This window comes from Apteryx rowi, unplaced genomic scaffold (genome assembly GCF_003343035.1).
Source record: "Apteryx rowi isolate R43461 unplaced genomic scaffold, aptRow1 scaffold_1001, whole genome shotgun sequence".
NCBI lineage: Eukaryota > Metazoa > Chordata > Aves > Apterygiformes > Apterygidae > Apteryx > Apteryx rowi.
Window position 1 is genome coordinate 73,381 of NW_020447200.1, and position 16,607 is coordinate 89,987.

A 16,607-nucleotide genomic window follows, 5' to 3' on the forward strand; every position below is an offset into this window, starting at 1 on the left:
GCAAGGTGTCTCATGTATCCTGGCACTGGCTGGATAATCTGAGTGATTGATTTGGAAAAACAAGTATGCACAGTGTACGTGAAAAATCTCCTTGCATCAGAGTTTCTTCTTAGCAACTGTTCATTGTCAACAGTAAGTGCATGATCCATTCTCATTCAGCATTTTGGCTACAGAGTTTATTAAGTGGTGGTAGTGGGGAGACCAAAACAAAAGGAAAACTCCTCATTTGACATAAGATATTGACTGGGGAAACAAGGAAAAGATTTTTTCCTTCCACTTTCAACATCCAAGAAAATTTCCCTCTCACTTTCTTCATTTGTGTCCTGAGAGGGCATCACCTGTTGAATATACTCCATTGTTAATTCTACAGTCTTCAGTACTCATAGAGTCTATTAATTCCTCCTCTGAATCCTCCTCTTCTTCCTCTTCTGGGGCTGACAGACTGGATGTGGGGCCTTTACATATTTTTAAGTGGCGAGTGAGGTGGTATTTGGTTAGATAAGCCTTGGAGCATTTTTCACAGACGTAGTCCCTCTTTCCTTCATGTGAATTGAGATGCTTCTTCAGGTGATTTGTCCTCAGGAACAGCTTGTCACACTTGGGGCACTTGATCTGCCGTTCTCTGCAAGACATGAAAAAGTTACAGTTCACTCCTGCAGAAAGGCAGCTGACACTGTATTAAGTAGTGGGGAAGTGGTGAGAAGGAGAATAGAAGGGTTATTCTGCTTTCTCAATTTTGGTTTCAGTATGTTTGAAGTAGAAATAGTCCACAGATAACAGCAATAGTGCAGTACTGGAGTGAGAGAAAACTGCACAGCATTAACAAAACCAGTACGTTTACAAAGACCTTATTCTCTGTTCCCGCAAGACCGCTGGCAAAAGTTGAGGTTTTTTGGCTTAACTGCTAGCTTGCTACCAACTGTTTTTCTTTCCTAATGATAAATTAATGAAGAAACAATTCTATAACTTTTTTTTTTTTTTTTTGGAGTAAGATCAAACTCATCTTAATCTCTATGTTTTGGCAAGGGCAGAAGTGTTGCTATGGTGGCAAGGTTAGTCCCTCTCCTTCCCACCCTGTAGAAACAGCAACAAAAAATGGAAAAAAAAAAAGGGGGGGGGGGAAGCTGCCAAGTGTTAACAAACCTCAGTTTGCAAATGCTAAGTTCAGGCTTACCAGAGTGTGACAGTCAAATTCTGCAGATGACTCTGCAGAACTCCTCCCACAAGTAGTGCTGCTCCTAGCTCTGGCCATAAAAAACAAACAGCAAAGCAAGTCTCTGTCTCTGATGCTAGCTGCACTATGCTGTCTCCTAGGCAGCACAGAAGAAGCAGCAATCTGATTCCAAGTGAGCAGAAGAACCAGATGCTGAAAGTGAAACAAGCAGAGGGATTAAATTTGGGCAAGCAGCCTTTAAGGGAGGAACTCAGACTGGGAGTAGCTCCAGACAGGATGGAGGAGATTCTTGGAGCAAAAAGGGAAGGATCTGTCCTGGCAGAGAGCTGAGGGACTGGGAGAGAGATCAATGGAAGAGGATCTGGGGGTGCAGATCAACCCTGCCTGACTGTGGCTGCCTCCCTGCAAGGAACCGACAAAATGCATGAATGAGACCTGGGAGGGAGGTTACAGCTGGGAATGAAGAACCTTCCTGAGCACAGAGCAAGAGACTTCACTAATGGGCTACTCAGTGAGAATACGCTTGAGGAGTTTATGATTTTTAATGGTCATGTTGGGACCTGGAAACAGTTTTCAGGAGAAAATTAAATATTAATCAAAGTGGTGAGCTCTTCAGAATGCTGTTTCACAACACAAGCTGCATGCCTGGAATTCCCTTTGTCATTAAAATACTCCAAATACTAGAACAGTCCAACTTCAGCAGAATGGCAGTAACAAGGAATTTGTCCAGATGCACTTCATTTTAGAGGATGAACCTATTCTCCCTAGGCCAAACAATTTGTAAACTGGAGATTCTCTCTCAGGCTGGTAAGCTTCGTTATTTACTGCACTGGCCAATCCAACACATCCTGTTAGATCACTTACTGTGTGTGAGTAAGTACATGCTGCTTGAGGTCCTGCCTCCGCATGAATAGCTTTTCACAGTAATCGCACTTCAGGTTCTTCTCCCCCGTGTGGATGACCATGTGCGATTCCAAGTGAGCCTTCTGGGTGAATGATTTGTCACAGAGGGTACAGCGATAATTCTTCTGACCTAGGATTACATACATGCACCCACAGAGTGAGTCAGTGTGCCAAGAAATACCAAGAGCAAACAAGCCTGGCCACTTCTGAAAAATAAAATTTTACACTGAGGAAAGGCAGATTCTTTGTGCAAAGGACCTATCACCACCTACAATTCCTTCCCACTCAGTATAAAGGCCTACCTAGTTACAATCCCCATTTAACTATGCAAAAAAGCAGACAGCTAATTTCATTTCATCAAAAAAAAAAAAAAAAAAAAAAAAAGACAGACAACCCTCATGCTACTGTTTCTAACTACTGAGCCCTTCATATGGTGCATGGTCCTGCACATTGTTCCGCTAAACCCCATCCATTCCTCTTCCTCCGGTGCTTGTAGTCATTCATTCAGCTTTTCCTGTAAGATATGCTTTCTGATTCTTGTCTATGCTAACAGTGCGTCCCTATTTGGGGTGTCACAAAACACCACCAGTGTACGTGTAATAAGTTTTCCAGCAAGGAGATTCATGCAAACATTTAACAAGAGTAGGATTAATTCTTGAGTAAAAATAATCATAGCCTCCTTTTTAATACTAAGCCCAGTAGCCATCTAGTTACTGCAGCTTAGTACCTCCTCATCTCCACTAATTTCCCATTGGAACTGCATCAGATGCCTTACTGGAGCCCAGACAGATTTGATGCACTGCATTGCCTTTGTCTAAGTAAACAAGTTCTCTAACCTAACAAATATCAAGCAAGCTATCAAGATCTTTGGTACCTCTGTATTTTACCCCACTTTCTACTATCTGTAGTTCTTCCATTATTCCTTCGCAGATGCAGTTTAAAACCCTGCGTACCACTGAATTCAGGCTCACAGACTGAACACCACTTGAATCCCTATCCCACTTAGTATTTTGTGGTCATACGGTACCACACTTGCACAATCAGTTTATTAAAACTCCTTACTATTGAGCCTGCAGCTTCCTGTGCTTGACTCAAGTGCACTGAAATCCCAATTTTATTCACCTTCCAGCTTTGTCATTTCCATACCTTCACTCCCACTAGCCATTTCAACCTCACTGAAAAAATGAAGCAAAGATATCCACATTGCCTGTTTCTGGACCATACTTGATCTTTATTCCATCCCTTATCCTCACTCTGTATTGAATACATACCTTTCTTATTCCCTCTCTTCTTACACAGTTCAAAAATCTTTTGCTATTTTATTTTCCTCTAAAAGCTCTCATTCACTATCTTCTGACAACTCTTACTTTATCCCCAAAACCTCTAGAGTGATATCCAAATGCCACACAGAAGTCAACAGCATGTTCAGACTTAAATTTTGAAGCCTGACAGAGCTGGGTAACAGACTTACCCACAGTCACCAATTTCAGTCTTGTGCCATTTGCCTCAGGTGAAAAATAACTCAAGTGGGAAAGAGCAGAAGACTTGGCCCTGTACATAAGTGTACAACCGTCTACATCACAAGCTCTCAATCCCAGTTAGCTTTTCCACATGAGTCAGAGGGAAGCCTTCATGTTAAGTTTCACCATAGCTGCCAGCACTGGATCTGCTGTGAGTGAACAAAGGGTTTCTATCTCCCAGGCCAGGCCTGACACTTCCTCCCAACTGTAATGTACTTCCACTCACCGAAAGCTATTCTGGACATCGCGTGCTGGGCCAGAACACAGGGCTAAGTACAGTTCTGTAGCATCCATACTACTGAGCCCAGCACTGTCCCACCCCAGGCCAACTACACTCTCTCAGGCAATGTCCAGGCATTACTTGGGGTCAGCATGGACTAGAAATCATTCCGATAGACCATTAGGATGCTGCCACTCTTAAGGAGGGGGCAAGAGTTTAGCTTTATGGTCATGAGCTACACCCTGCCAACTGGCCAAGGGATCAGCAAACAGGTCCTGCCCCAAAGTATTTACTAGCACAGGCTTATCTATAAAGTCCACATCCCTTACCTGTGTGTATCTTGAGGTGTGTCCGTAGGTTGCTAGGATCACTGAAAGCTTTGCTACAGAAATCACACTTGTGCGGCTTCATGCCCATGTGCCCCATGAAGTGGACGTGGAGTTTGGAAGGGGAGATGAAAGCCTGGGGGCACATGGAGCACTTCCATTTCCTTTCCTTGCCGTGGCCTGGCCCATGGCTGCTGTTGTGCCCCTGGCTGGGGAGGTGGTTGTGAATATGGCTACTCAGATGGGCCTTGAAGTCTGCGTAGGAAGCACATTCCTTTCCACAGTGACAGATGTGCACATCCGGATGTTCTGGGACACCTTTGAATACAAAAGCATCACTTTTAATGAGGCACAGCAAGGCCTAACAGAGAGTGAGCATGACCCAAGTTAACACTTTGCCCCAGTAGCAAAGGCAGTTGAAGAGATTTTCACTCCAGCTCCCTTCAGTGGTGGTGCTTCCTTCTTAGCACTTTCAGGCAGGTCATTTCAACTGTTTTGTGGGGCCATGCTTTGGACTGGTTTTGAGCACAACTCCACCAAACCCAAATTAGCACAACTGAAGGTGGGGAGGGTGGGAACATCTTCAACTAGCAAAATTCCCTTAGCACCAGATGGATGAACAACAGAAAAACAACCCTTTTTCTTCAAAACTGAAATCTTTTACTCCTGATCAGCAGAATTAGACAGGAAACATTTCTTGTAAATGATGGTACTCCTGTAGCAATGAAATATAAAAAGGGAGTGTGATGTGTACCGGTAGGAACTGGCACAGAACATACAGCACTCCCAAGTCACAGTACCCAGAGATGGTACTAAAAGGTAATTTGAGCTGAGTGCTCCCTGCAAAGCCAACAAAGGTCAGTGCTTACTTACCAAGCTGCCGTGCGTAGTCCCGGCTATAATAAAAGAGAAGCTCATGTTCAGGTGGGATGTCCCGCGAGGTGCAAAAGTAAATTTTTCCATCATGAGGATAAGCTACCAGATTCTGCTCTTCCCGGTTCCTACAGCAATAAGGACAATAAAGAAAAAAAACTCTCCAGAAATACTCACTTTTTGACGGGGAAAAAAAAGGGGAAATTCCTATTAATAGGCAATAAGAGAACCTCAAAGACCTGTCAGCACTTTGTGAAAATTTTCACTTTTGTCACTTCTTTATTAATTATTTAAAAAAAAAAGGACCTTGAGAGCCAACTCAGTCCAGTAAGCCATAAAACATTCATGACACTGAAATATGTTGCAGAGAAAATAACAGAGACTGGAGTAGGTTGAGGGAAAAGAGTTGGTGACCTCTTAAGAAAAAAATTAAAAAACAAATATATTTTTTCATAATAAACCCCTTAAGAAATAAAGAACACACAAGGGGGAAAAATATATATATATAAAAAATATATATATTTTATATATATATATATATATATATATATATATATATATATATCAGGAAAGCCTTAAAGCAAAGTTATCTTCAAAAATAACTCTTGGAGAACATTTCCAAGATGTGATAATTCATCTTCTGAAGCTGTATGCCTGTGTTCCCATTATCTGAAACCAGAAAAAGCACTGCCACACTGCAATGGAAGATCAAGCATCAGCTTCTTGACTCCTGCATACTGGAGCGATGAAATGAATTGCAGGGAAAACCTACTTTCTGTCACAGAGCAATAGCAGAGGTCCAGCTTTCTCACTGGCCCACATATGGAGCAATACTGATGTCAGCCTGCATAGTTTCTCACTCTAAAAAGACCAAAAAGGACAGCTCTCGGGATCTGTAAGAGTTTGGATCTTCAAGCCAAAAGAACCCAGGGACACATCACTAACACAGGTCAAACACAAAAGAAGCCAGTCAATACCATCTTCACAGATATATCTGGAAGGAATGAGACAGAAAGACGACAGTAACAAGCTAACATTCAGGAAGAAAATAGAAAGAACCTGGTATAAAGCTTTAAAGCAAGGAAAACAAAGTGTCCAGATAGGTCTCCGCTGGGTACTCTCTTTCATTGCTCCCCTCCCCAGTCCAAGATGCCTAGAAAACTCCCAGGTGCCACTTGGACTTGAACTCTCTACCCATCTGGGCAGTCAGCACAGCAGGTTGCACGTTCTCCTGCACAGCCTCCTATGAGCCCACGTCCCAGTAGCCAAAGCTACTTAGCACAGGACAGATGGCTCCTACCTGGCTTTGTGTACAAACATCATCCAATTGCATTCATTTTCATCAGTCATAATGATGCAGAACTCCAGGACGCCACTGTGATAGATCTAACGGGAAAAACAAACAAAAAAATCCACACCAAAACGCAATGTTAGGGTAAAATGCGGCAACAGAAACAGTCAAAGACAGCTTCTTTCTTTAATAGAGGAAGCGTTTACTTAGACTGAGCAGTGAAGTCTCCATTCCCGCTGCCAAGATCACAGCCCTGTTCTTACTCCTTATTTGCCCTTTCACACAGGAATCCTGACCTCTCCACTACCCAGGAGGCTAGAAAAACTGTTTATCAGCAACTTTCCCACTCACCACTTTTAGCTCCCAGCAGAAATGCATTTGGCTGTTTTTCTTACAAGTTAAACTTATGAATAATAGTATCTGGGCAAACAGTACATGCTTTATTTTATACAGACCACTTTTATTTTCTCAACATGAACTGATGAGAAAAAGAAAGCTTTAAAGTAGCTTTCCTACAGCAAATGATTAATCACCTGTGGGAACTTTCAACAAACAATGATATAAAGCAAATAAACAAATGCTGCCCTAGAAATTGATATACAATCTTTGCTACAATTCCACAGAGATACTGGAAACCACAAACAGCCCTTTAAAAGAAAAGGTGTTAAAGGTTGTTGTACTTCAGGACTGATTACCAGTATATTACATGCTGTATGGGTCTGCTGTGCGGGTAATAAGTATTAAGCAATCAAACAAATTGCTGAAATAGGTCTAACTTCAGGTGAGGATGATAATGTTAAAGCTGCTGTGTCCTGTGGTGGCTTTCACAAGACACAGGCACACTTGCAGGATTTGTGAGCCGTAACATCCACTCACCTTCCAGATGTGACTGGCTGCTTTGTCCGTCCAGTCAGCCACCTCCAAAGAATGGCTTTGCTGCCCGATCAAAGGTCCAAAACAAGTCTTTACAGGAATGGTTTCTCGTGTCCACACACCTATCAGTAGAAGATAAACATCTGCAGAAATCAATTATAGAAACAACTAATCATGCATAACAAGGAGATGGGAGGTTTATGAGATAACGCTCCAAGAGTAATATCTAAGCATAAGATCATCAAAGCTTCTACTTCACATGTAGAACACACCTACTGCAGAAACAAGAACCACCACCACCACATGACACTATTGGGAGCCGCTTTGTTGTAATTACAAATACTTATTTTGTTTGTCAAAAGCAAGTAATTTACTTTCCAGTAAGCTATAAGAACTAAGATCCTAACCACTTGTACCAATTAAAATTTTCATTGCACTTTCTGCAGAAGCAGAAAATACTAGTTTCAGTAACTACATTTCGCCTACCTAATCCCCAGGAATTTCCAGAATTGTTGCTGGGCATTGTTAAGCAGCTTCTGCATTTCTCCCCAGAGGCAGCTGTATTTCTGTCATGGGCAGAGGGATTCCTGCGTGTATATTATTTATTATTAAACACTTATATATATAGGTCTACAAGAATACACTGAATAGCTTTCAGGAATACACTGGAAACTAGTGCAGCTTGAAAAGAACAGATGTAATCTACTCTTAACAAGCAGCATCACTAAGCAAGCCAATAATCACATTCTTCTCTAGCCTTCAGATCTTTAGAGTATTGTACTGTACTCTTCGATTTCCAGGTGTCAATGGCATGAAATACAGTAACAAGGTCCACATCCAATGACAAGGTCACAGTCTACATGCCAAATGCAAATGAGGGAGGAAGAAGAGAAAAGAGGCACTTGTGATCAATTCTCCAATGAGAGCATCCAGAAGACGTAGCAAACGAGGCTGATGAACAAGAAATCTCCTCCATTATTTCTAATCATTATCTTCCCCAAAACTGCAGTTACTATAATGTTTTCCCAAAAAGCTGTGCCTGGGCAGTTTAGCACATGATAAGAATAAACATCATACTTGGCTTGTTCTTGACCCTACCAAGTATTTCAGCTAATACTCTGTGGCAGCACCCCAAGAATCTAAACAGTGACCAGAGGACAAGCAGCTCTTACATAATATAAGAAGTCATGGGGATTACAAAAGAGGGAACCACCTCTCTATGGCAGTGTATCTTTCCCATATTAAAATCCCTAAGGTTTGCGATTTCGGGAGGTGGATGTATTTTAAACTGCTCCATAGAAACATACAGTAATTCGATTCTTACCCACTTCAGCTCCCATGATAGACTGTCGGAGGACAAGCTGCTTAGGGAGAGAAAGCCTGGCACGGCTCTCTATCGGGGTGTCAGGAACAAAGGTGACAGGCCCATGATCCGGGCAGTCTGAGGGATATGCCTTGTCACACAGCGTGCACCCTGCAGAGAGGGAAAGGGACAACAGGGATCAAAAGGATGCAACAGCCCCTGTGGTGCCGTCAGCTCCCGACCAACATGTTTCAGCTCAGTCCCTGCCAGAGATGTTTTGTCTGAACTCATACAAGGGGTACAGAACTTGAAAGGTAAAAATCCTATAATGTTCAAAGAGCAGGCTGCTTCTGTGTGGTTTAACACATCAGCTTTACCAGCTTTTACTCAGAAGAACATGAATCACTTGACTACAGTCAGGTAGTACATGTGGCTGCTCCTATCCAATTCAGATCAAACATGAGGATTTCCTACTCACCTTACTGATGGTAACTTAATCTTCTAGACTTATCCCTACAGGGGCAATCTAGCCATGGGACAGAGTCCGCTCTTCACCAAAACTACTACAATACTCTGATGGCAGTCTCCCCAAAGCTGGCATTAATACTAATGATGGAGAGAGCCCTTTTCTTTCAGATCACAAGTGAAATTTCTTCTATTGGCAGGTAAAAAAAAAAAAAAACACAAGTCAGACCAAACCAAACACTGCCTGACTGGTTAAGTTTTCTGAATTTACCAGAAACACAAGTGTTTTCTTGCATGTAAAACCTCAAGGATAATCACGCACAGGGACAGGAAGGTCTTCTTTCTAAAATTCTTCTAATTTGAACCCACATATCCCCTTATTTCCAATTAAATTCAGACAATGCACAGGTTTTCATGGCAGCAGAAACCTGGCCTCATTGTTGCTCTTGAAGGGCCTACTGCGGTAAACTCATATAGTACCTTTATGAGATGTCACTGAATGGAACAAAAACATAGGTCCAAGAACAGGCAGTAGCATCATTTTTCCAGTCTGTCATTCAGCTTAAGTACTGCTGATAAATAAACCACTGGAAGATATTTTTATGCAGTCCAATAATTTCAGGAAAAAGCACAGCATAAAACACTTCTAGAAACATTCCTGTCATTTTACTTCTATATAAAAGGAGCAATGAACACCCATTCAGCAACCACTCTCCTGATGAATCTTTCTTCTTCTGAACAGCTAATTAAGCAGAGTCTCCACAAAGACTTTTTTTGTCCTCTTTAGGCTCAACTTTGGTATGACAGACTTATTGCAGAAGCAATCTTCACCTGGCATAAACAACAGCTTCATTAATTTTTTTTGGGGGGGTAGGGGGGGAGAGAGAGCTTTGGGGATAATCCCTTAATATGTCAGACTACTGTAATCTGGCCCCATACAAAGTACAAATTAAGCAACTAAAAATTTAGAGATATGTAGGTACAATTACTTAGGTAGAGCTTGTATAATATTTGCTTCATGTGTACACATGACATGTAGAAGTACTGCAACCACAACAACCAGACCTGAGTAAGGAGAAACACTGTTCGTAACAGTTGTTTTTAGCCTTGCATATCACAGACCACTGGGGGTTCATGGACTAGCCCCAACGAGGCAAAAAGGAAGAAAAGCAAGTTTTAGGCATGTGACATTTCTAAAGGGGTTCACACCTCCACCTGCAAAGGTTTAGGGTTCCATACATTTTTTAAGACGATGAATAAATCCCCACATTCTAAGGCATGTGCAATATACTGTTTCCTTTTCACCTTCTTCCCTGCCAAATAATGCAAGGAAATCACAGTGTTTTACTTCTCTGATTTAGGCACCCATGACTGCAAACAAAGGTGACAAGTACTACTTAATGTTTTACAAAATCTTTCTGCAAAAGGCCCCAACCCCTGCTTTCCCAGTGAGGAAAGATCATCAACAGGCTCTAAGACAACTCCTCCTCCTTGTTGTCACTCATCCAAAAATTCATGTTTTACTCAGGAGAAGTTTAAAAACAACAACAAAAAGTTAAAATATAAACCTTTCCAAGCGAAAGATCTATTTTGCAAATCACATGAAAGCTCTAGGAGTGGAACAGCTATTATAATATCTTACCAATGGGGAATGTCAGCTAGGAAACAGCTTTAGACTAGTTTAAATATAGCAACAATAAACTGGCACACCAAACCTCTCTGGAGTGAATGAGAGAAGGGATTTCATCACTGGCATTGTGGATATCAAAGTATTTTGATTGTTATTTGTTCAACATGCCCTTATAGTCAGCAACAGATGCTAGTATGAACTTCTGAGGGCATCAGTTGTGAAACTTTTCCACTAAGAGTTATAATTTTATCATAGTTCTAAACCCACCTGATTTTAAGTTATATTTCACCACAAAAAAATGGAAGTTTTGTTCAAGTGCCTGACTAGACTCAGAGGACTATGCACCTAAATTCCACCTCTCACATTGCTAACACTGTTTCTTTCAACTTCTTTAAAAAGATCTGCAGGCAAAGCTTGTCATAAGAATCTGACAGATACAGGACCAGTTTGCGTGCAAAGGCAGCACTCAGCACTCCTACCACAACAAACAAAACTGAATATAAAAGCTGGCCTTACACTTCAGTGGCAGGAAGCCAGTCATGCCGCTGCTGGAAGTTCAAAGACCTCTGTCCCAGCAAATGAGAACTCCACAGTTCTCGAACACCACCCCTTTAACTGTGACAGGATCAAGAGAGTGCAATGTCCAGTGCTCCTCTCTTCCCAGGAGATCAGCTAACTTCTGCACTGAAGTCCTTTGATGAGAATAATTAGAAACATTAAAAACTTCCCTCCCTTTCTGCTCTTCTTTCCAGTAGGTCCTGTTGATAACCATATTTTCACAATGATTGTTCAAGGTTTAATTTTACAAAAATCACACATTATACTCAACAATTATACAAACATGAGGAAGTGTACAGCGTGGGCATTTTTTTAAGGGAGCAAGAAGAGTCATTTTTGAAGTGACTTTACAAAACAACAGTCTCATTGCAAAGGGCAGTATCAGCTATCTACAAAAGCCAAGAGGCTCGTAAGGAATTACACTTCCAACCTCAGGGTGGCATGGGAAATGGATACAAAGAGAAGAATGCTAAACCATCCCATTACTCCTACTAGTCAGAGGTTAATCCGTAATTGCAGATGTCCAGCTTTTCTGGACTAGTTAAAAGAAATGTAAGTTTCTTTCACCAGAGATCTGTAAGACTGCTGGCAAGAGACCTCTCCTCCCTCCAGACAAGAGCTGCATAACAAACCCTACCCCAAGAAAGCAGCAAATGCACACTTACATATGGTGAACAAGGTAGCCATGTTCTCCTTGTTTGAATTGGAGTCTTCCATTTGCAGAGAGGATGGTACGAAGGCAAGATTGTCTGCAGACACGTCCACGTGACTTGGCCCCATGGCTACTTCCTGATTTATGGAAGACACCGCCACCGGCTCAAGGCTGAGGCCCACTTCATGCAGGGCTACAGAGTCCAAGGAAGCTAGATTGTGTGAGGTAGAGAGCGCCACACTCACAGAGTTGGTGCTCATGGCCACAGTATGAATGGAGTCATTTAGTGTGCTGTCCGATATTCCAGTCACTCGCCCGGCGATGTGGTCGGGCTCCATGACAACGGGGAGTTCCAAAGTGCTACTGTGAATGGGGATGACGCCGCCGTGCCCCACAGCATCCGACGTCAAGTTACTGCCCACCGTGTCTACGGCTAAAGGTTCGTGATTCCGGGAGCCATTTGGCATCTGCGAATGATCCCCAGCTACGTCATCCATCGTAAGCTCCTCCGTCATCCCATCCGTAGAGATTGGGCTGGTTACTCTCGAAACACTCTCCATAGTGATTGTCGTATCCAGTGTTACTTCGTGGCTGTCACTAGGATGCAGACTTTGAGCACCATGCGCGTTCACTGTGCGAGAGTCCATGGAGACAATCCCTGGTTCCAGCCCCACGGATCCACTGGGCTGGTACGGATCTAGGGCTGAGGGATTATTGGGGACTGACAATGCTGGATTGCTATCAACATTTATAGTGTTGGGATGGATGTACTGAGGTGGAGGTCTGTCAGCCAAGTAAGATAAGATACCTGACAGAATGAGAGGGGAAAATAGAAGAAGGTGAGATGACATCTCACTCATTTAAACATTTGACAATGACATCTCATTTAAACAAAGAGCCAGTCCCTGCAGTACACTACATTAAGACCTAGATCCCTGAAGACACTCTATACATGATGTCCAATTAAGGACTAAAACATGGCTCACAAACTTATGCCTACCAGACTCTCTTTCCAAGGTGTCATTTGACAACAAAAACAGAGTTTCCATCCAATAAAGCCAGCCTCTACTTGTTTGTCATATTCTGAACAGCCAAGTTTCCAGCAGCATTTAACCTACGCTCCTTAGTACACAAACTGAATCAGAAAGGAGTTCCTCACATTTTAGTTATAATTTTTCATTCTCAAGAAATAGCTCACAAAAGATGAAAGACTGATGGTAGAATTAAACATTTCATAATCCCTGGTTACTCTTTGCTAAGAATATGGGAAGTAGAAACAGCTCTCCAAGATATATCTTCTTTGCTTAGGTGTTTAAGTTTTAACAATGACTAATTCCTCTAAGACTAAATAACACAATTGTCTCTCTCAGAGCTCAACAGTTGCAATCCTGAAGGACCAAGCTAAGGTCTCTCAAAGGTATCCTGAGTTACCCGCTCTCTTTCCTTAAATTAAAAGCATAAAACCTACCAAGGTCCTGATAGCCTGAGAACCAGTTTGAGAATTTAAATTATAAACCCCAACATCTTTTCTGGTAGCTCTGGAAAGCTCTTCAAAACGTCAGACAACCTTGTAACTTAAGATATGAAGAAACACTGACCTACACTTACATACTACCAACTTCTCTTGTTGGACAAAGCTGAAAGGTCTTTGGAGGAAATACATCAGCACATTTGTGTAAACAGTACTTCCAGTGGAGACAGAGAAAGATTTTGCAGATTCTGCAAGATCTGAGTCAGCACGTTTCTTTTTGGCCTTGAACCCTATGAGCCATTTGCTCTGTACAAGCTTTCCATTCAAATATGGACATTATCACTAATATGCATGTATGGATAGTCTTCCTGCAACAGTGGAATAACCCCACAAAAAAGGCTGAGCCAAGAAATTAGTAATAAACAGTTTCATTTAATCAACGGTATCAAATATTTCTGCATGGAATACTGCCATGTGGCTTGAACAAGGGAGATTCTTGAAGGCAGTAAGATGACTGACAAAAGAGCCCTATGAAACATCAAATAATCATCAAGCAGCTTACAAGGAAAAAATATATTTCTGCATAAATTATTCCAGCTCAGAAGAATGGCAAATACCCTTGGCCCTCAGATGCACTGGCTCCTCCTCTGCCCTTTGGCCACAGGCACTTAGTAGGAAAGGCTACTCCTAAATAGGTAAGTTCAGCCACCAGTTGCAGGTAGTTGGATGGGATCTAATACGGGCTGCTGTATTTCTTTTCCTAATCCAGGCTAAACCAACAACACTCACTGTGCGACCTTGAAGTTTATCTACCCTCTTCCACCATGTCAATCATAGCTATAAAGGAAAACAAGGAGGACATTTAAAGCTCAAATTTCTGTGTCTTGATGTACTTGCATGTAAAATTTTACATTTACACTCTAAAATGCATGCTAGAGGGAAACTGAGATAGAAATCAGTATGTTAGACCTTTGGAAACCAGCCTTGAACAATAATGAAAAAATCTGTGCCATGGACTAAAGGGGTGGGAACGAGCCCAAACTCCTCACTGAAGGCTTGTTCTTTTTAAGCTTTGAACTACTGCAACCGAGCATTATGCCCCTATCAATGTGTTACTTCAGACTACAGGAGAAAATAAAAAACAGCAGCAGTTTTCAGACTACAACAGGCCACTTAAGATCAAAACCAGGCATGCCTTGCTTTATTTATAAGATCAACAGAAAACAACGCGAGGAGAAATCAGAGATTTAGTTTAAGTAGCAAATGCCCTGCAATTCTCTTCATATTTTTATATAAAAAGACAGAGAGACATAAAAGAAAAATACAGGTGCATAAATGACACAGACTTCAAACAAACTCAGTGAATTTACAGCTCCACAAAATACTCATTTAGTCTTGCCTGCTTCAGGCCTGCCTCCACGTCGCTCTTAACACAATCTCTCTCTGTGTTCCCATCCATCAGCACCAGACTACTTACCAGGTAGAATGTGTCTAAAATAGCTGCTCTCCAGGTGTGGGTACGGTGGTGGAGGTAGGGTGTAGTTTCTCTCTGGTATACCACACATCACTCCTCGATCCCCAATACCCATTGGGAGCATCAGAGACAGAGCAGAGGGCAAGGAACTCAAGGAGGGGCCCAAGTTTGGAATTGCAACAGGCAACCCTGCAAAAGAAAATGCCCATTTAAACTCAATGGAACTATTTGAGCTTATGAAAAAATAACCAAAGAGGCTTTCTGATTGCTTAGAAGTTCACTATGGAAGCACAGTATGGTATTTTCAAAGCAAGGTGACAAGCTTCAAAGAAAGGATCACAGTTATTAGACTGAGGGGCATGCCTGAATGTGGCTAGATCTTTTTTGGATTTATTATGTAGGGTCTGTTTCTGCTTTGCAAATGTCTGTGGAGCCCCCTAAAAAAAACAAGTTAAGAAAACAGTTTTGCTTTACAGGTTAAAACAAAAAAATCATTATTTCCACACAAGTGAAAATAGACAAAGATGGAGACAGATTTGCAGCTACAGTTCACATTTCAAAAGACTCTGCTACCACGCACCTAAACACAGTGCAAAACACCCCATTAGAACAAAATAAGATTCCCATTAAGGTATAGGCCTGGTAAGCACACGTCCCTTTTGCTTCACCCCATAAGCAACGGTTTACGGTCTATCCTTCCACAATGCTACGCCAATCACCTGATGAGCCATGAGATCCACTATAGCACAGGACTTGCTATCAGAGCAAACGTTGCTACCAACTGTGAACTTCCACGTGAAGTGTAAAACACAGAGCACCAGCCTTCATACCCTTTGTGGGAGCTTCCCCCTTTACCTGGTGCTGGTATGGCGTTGTGAGTGGGTGATGCTGCCAATCCCAAGTGACTCCCTGAGACGGGCAGGGCATTGCTCACAGAGGGGGAGGTCAGCTGGTCCATCCCTACAGGACTCAAGTTCATTTCATTCATTCTGGGGGACAGGGAACAGAGAGAGTATGAGGAGGAGAAAAAAAAAAAAAGTGCGAGAGAGAGAAACAGAAGCAGCAACATTCCTGATTACTGTACTGTGATGAAGAAGGGCTGAGCAAACAAACTTAAAACCAGATATTGACACATTAAAACTCTGCCTTAGAAAGCTAAGCATATGACACATTACTCACACTAAGATCATGATGTGATCGATACATATTGATATTAGATACCAATATCCAGGATTTAAAAGCCAGTTCCAAAACACAAATCAGACCATAGCTGTCTACAGTTGTCTAGAAAACAGGGCTTCACTCCTTATAGTCAAAGCCATTGTGATTTAAGTATTGTGAATGCAGACCAATCTGCAAGCTGCATGTCACAAATGTCTGGACAACAGCATCTGATTTATATTTCATAACTTCTGAAATCCACATTCATGTCCGTAGTTCCTCCTCTGTTCATGGGAGAGGAGTGGGAAAGATCACTTAAAACTGGCAATGGACACAAAATCTCTGATTCACCATCAATCTGAACCAGGCCAGTAGGAACAAGAGTCACCTCTGCAAAACAGCCATTTTACAGAGTTTTAATAGGCTACCTTGGCCTGGCTCTTAACTGGCACATGCTCCTCTCACACAAAAAAACCAGGCACGACGGATGACACAATATTTCAGCGGGACACCGAGGGGCCGCTGTCACCTCCCCGCTGTGAGCGGCTCCTGGAGCCCTGTCCGGAGCCCCGCACGCCCTGGCACGCTTGCAGGGCTGCCGAGCAGCAGTCTGGAGGGCCGGAGAGGCGGGCGATGCCTACAGCGGTCATAACCCTCCGCAGAAATGAAGGGCCGATTCAAGGCCCATTCTCGCCCCTCGCAACGGCAGGCCC

General features: G+C 42.4%; 1 protein-coding gene across 1 annotated transcript; it reads right to left on the reverse strand.

Annotated features, from left to right (window-relative positions):
* Positions 1 to 312: 312 nt before the first annotated feature.
* On the reverse strand, positions 313 to 15,727 carry PRDM4 (PR/SET domain 4). The gene is made up of 10 exons (XM_026063422.1): positions 15,589 to 15,727; positions 14,737 to 14,922; positions 11,802 to 12,596; positions 8,505 to 8,654; positions 7,184 to 7,302; positions 6,317 to 6,402; positions 5,017 to 5,144; positions 4,147 to 4,461; positions 2,039 to 2,207; positions 313 to 622 (listed from the first exon to the last, which is right to left on the reverse strand). The coding sequence occupies exons 1-10, from the start codon at positions 15,719 to 15,721 to the stop codon at positions 313 to 315; spliced, it is 2,391 nt and encodes a 796-aa protein (XP_025919207.1). The 5' UTR covers positions 15,722 to 15,727.
* Positions 15,728 to 16,607: the final 880 nt, after the last annotated feature.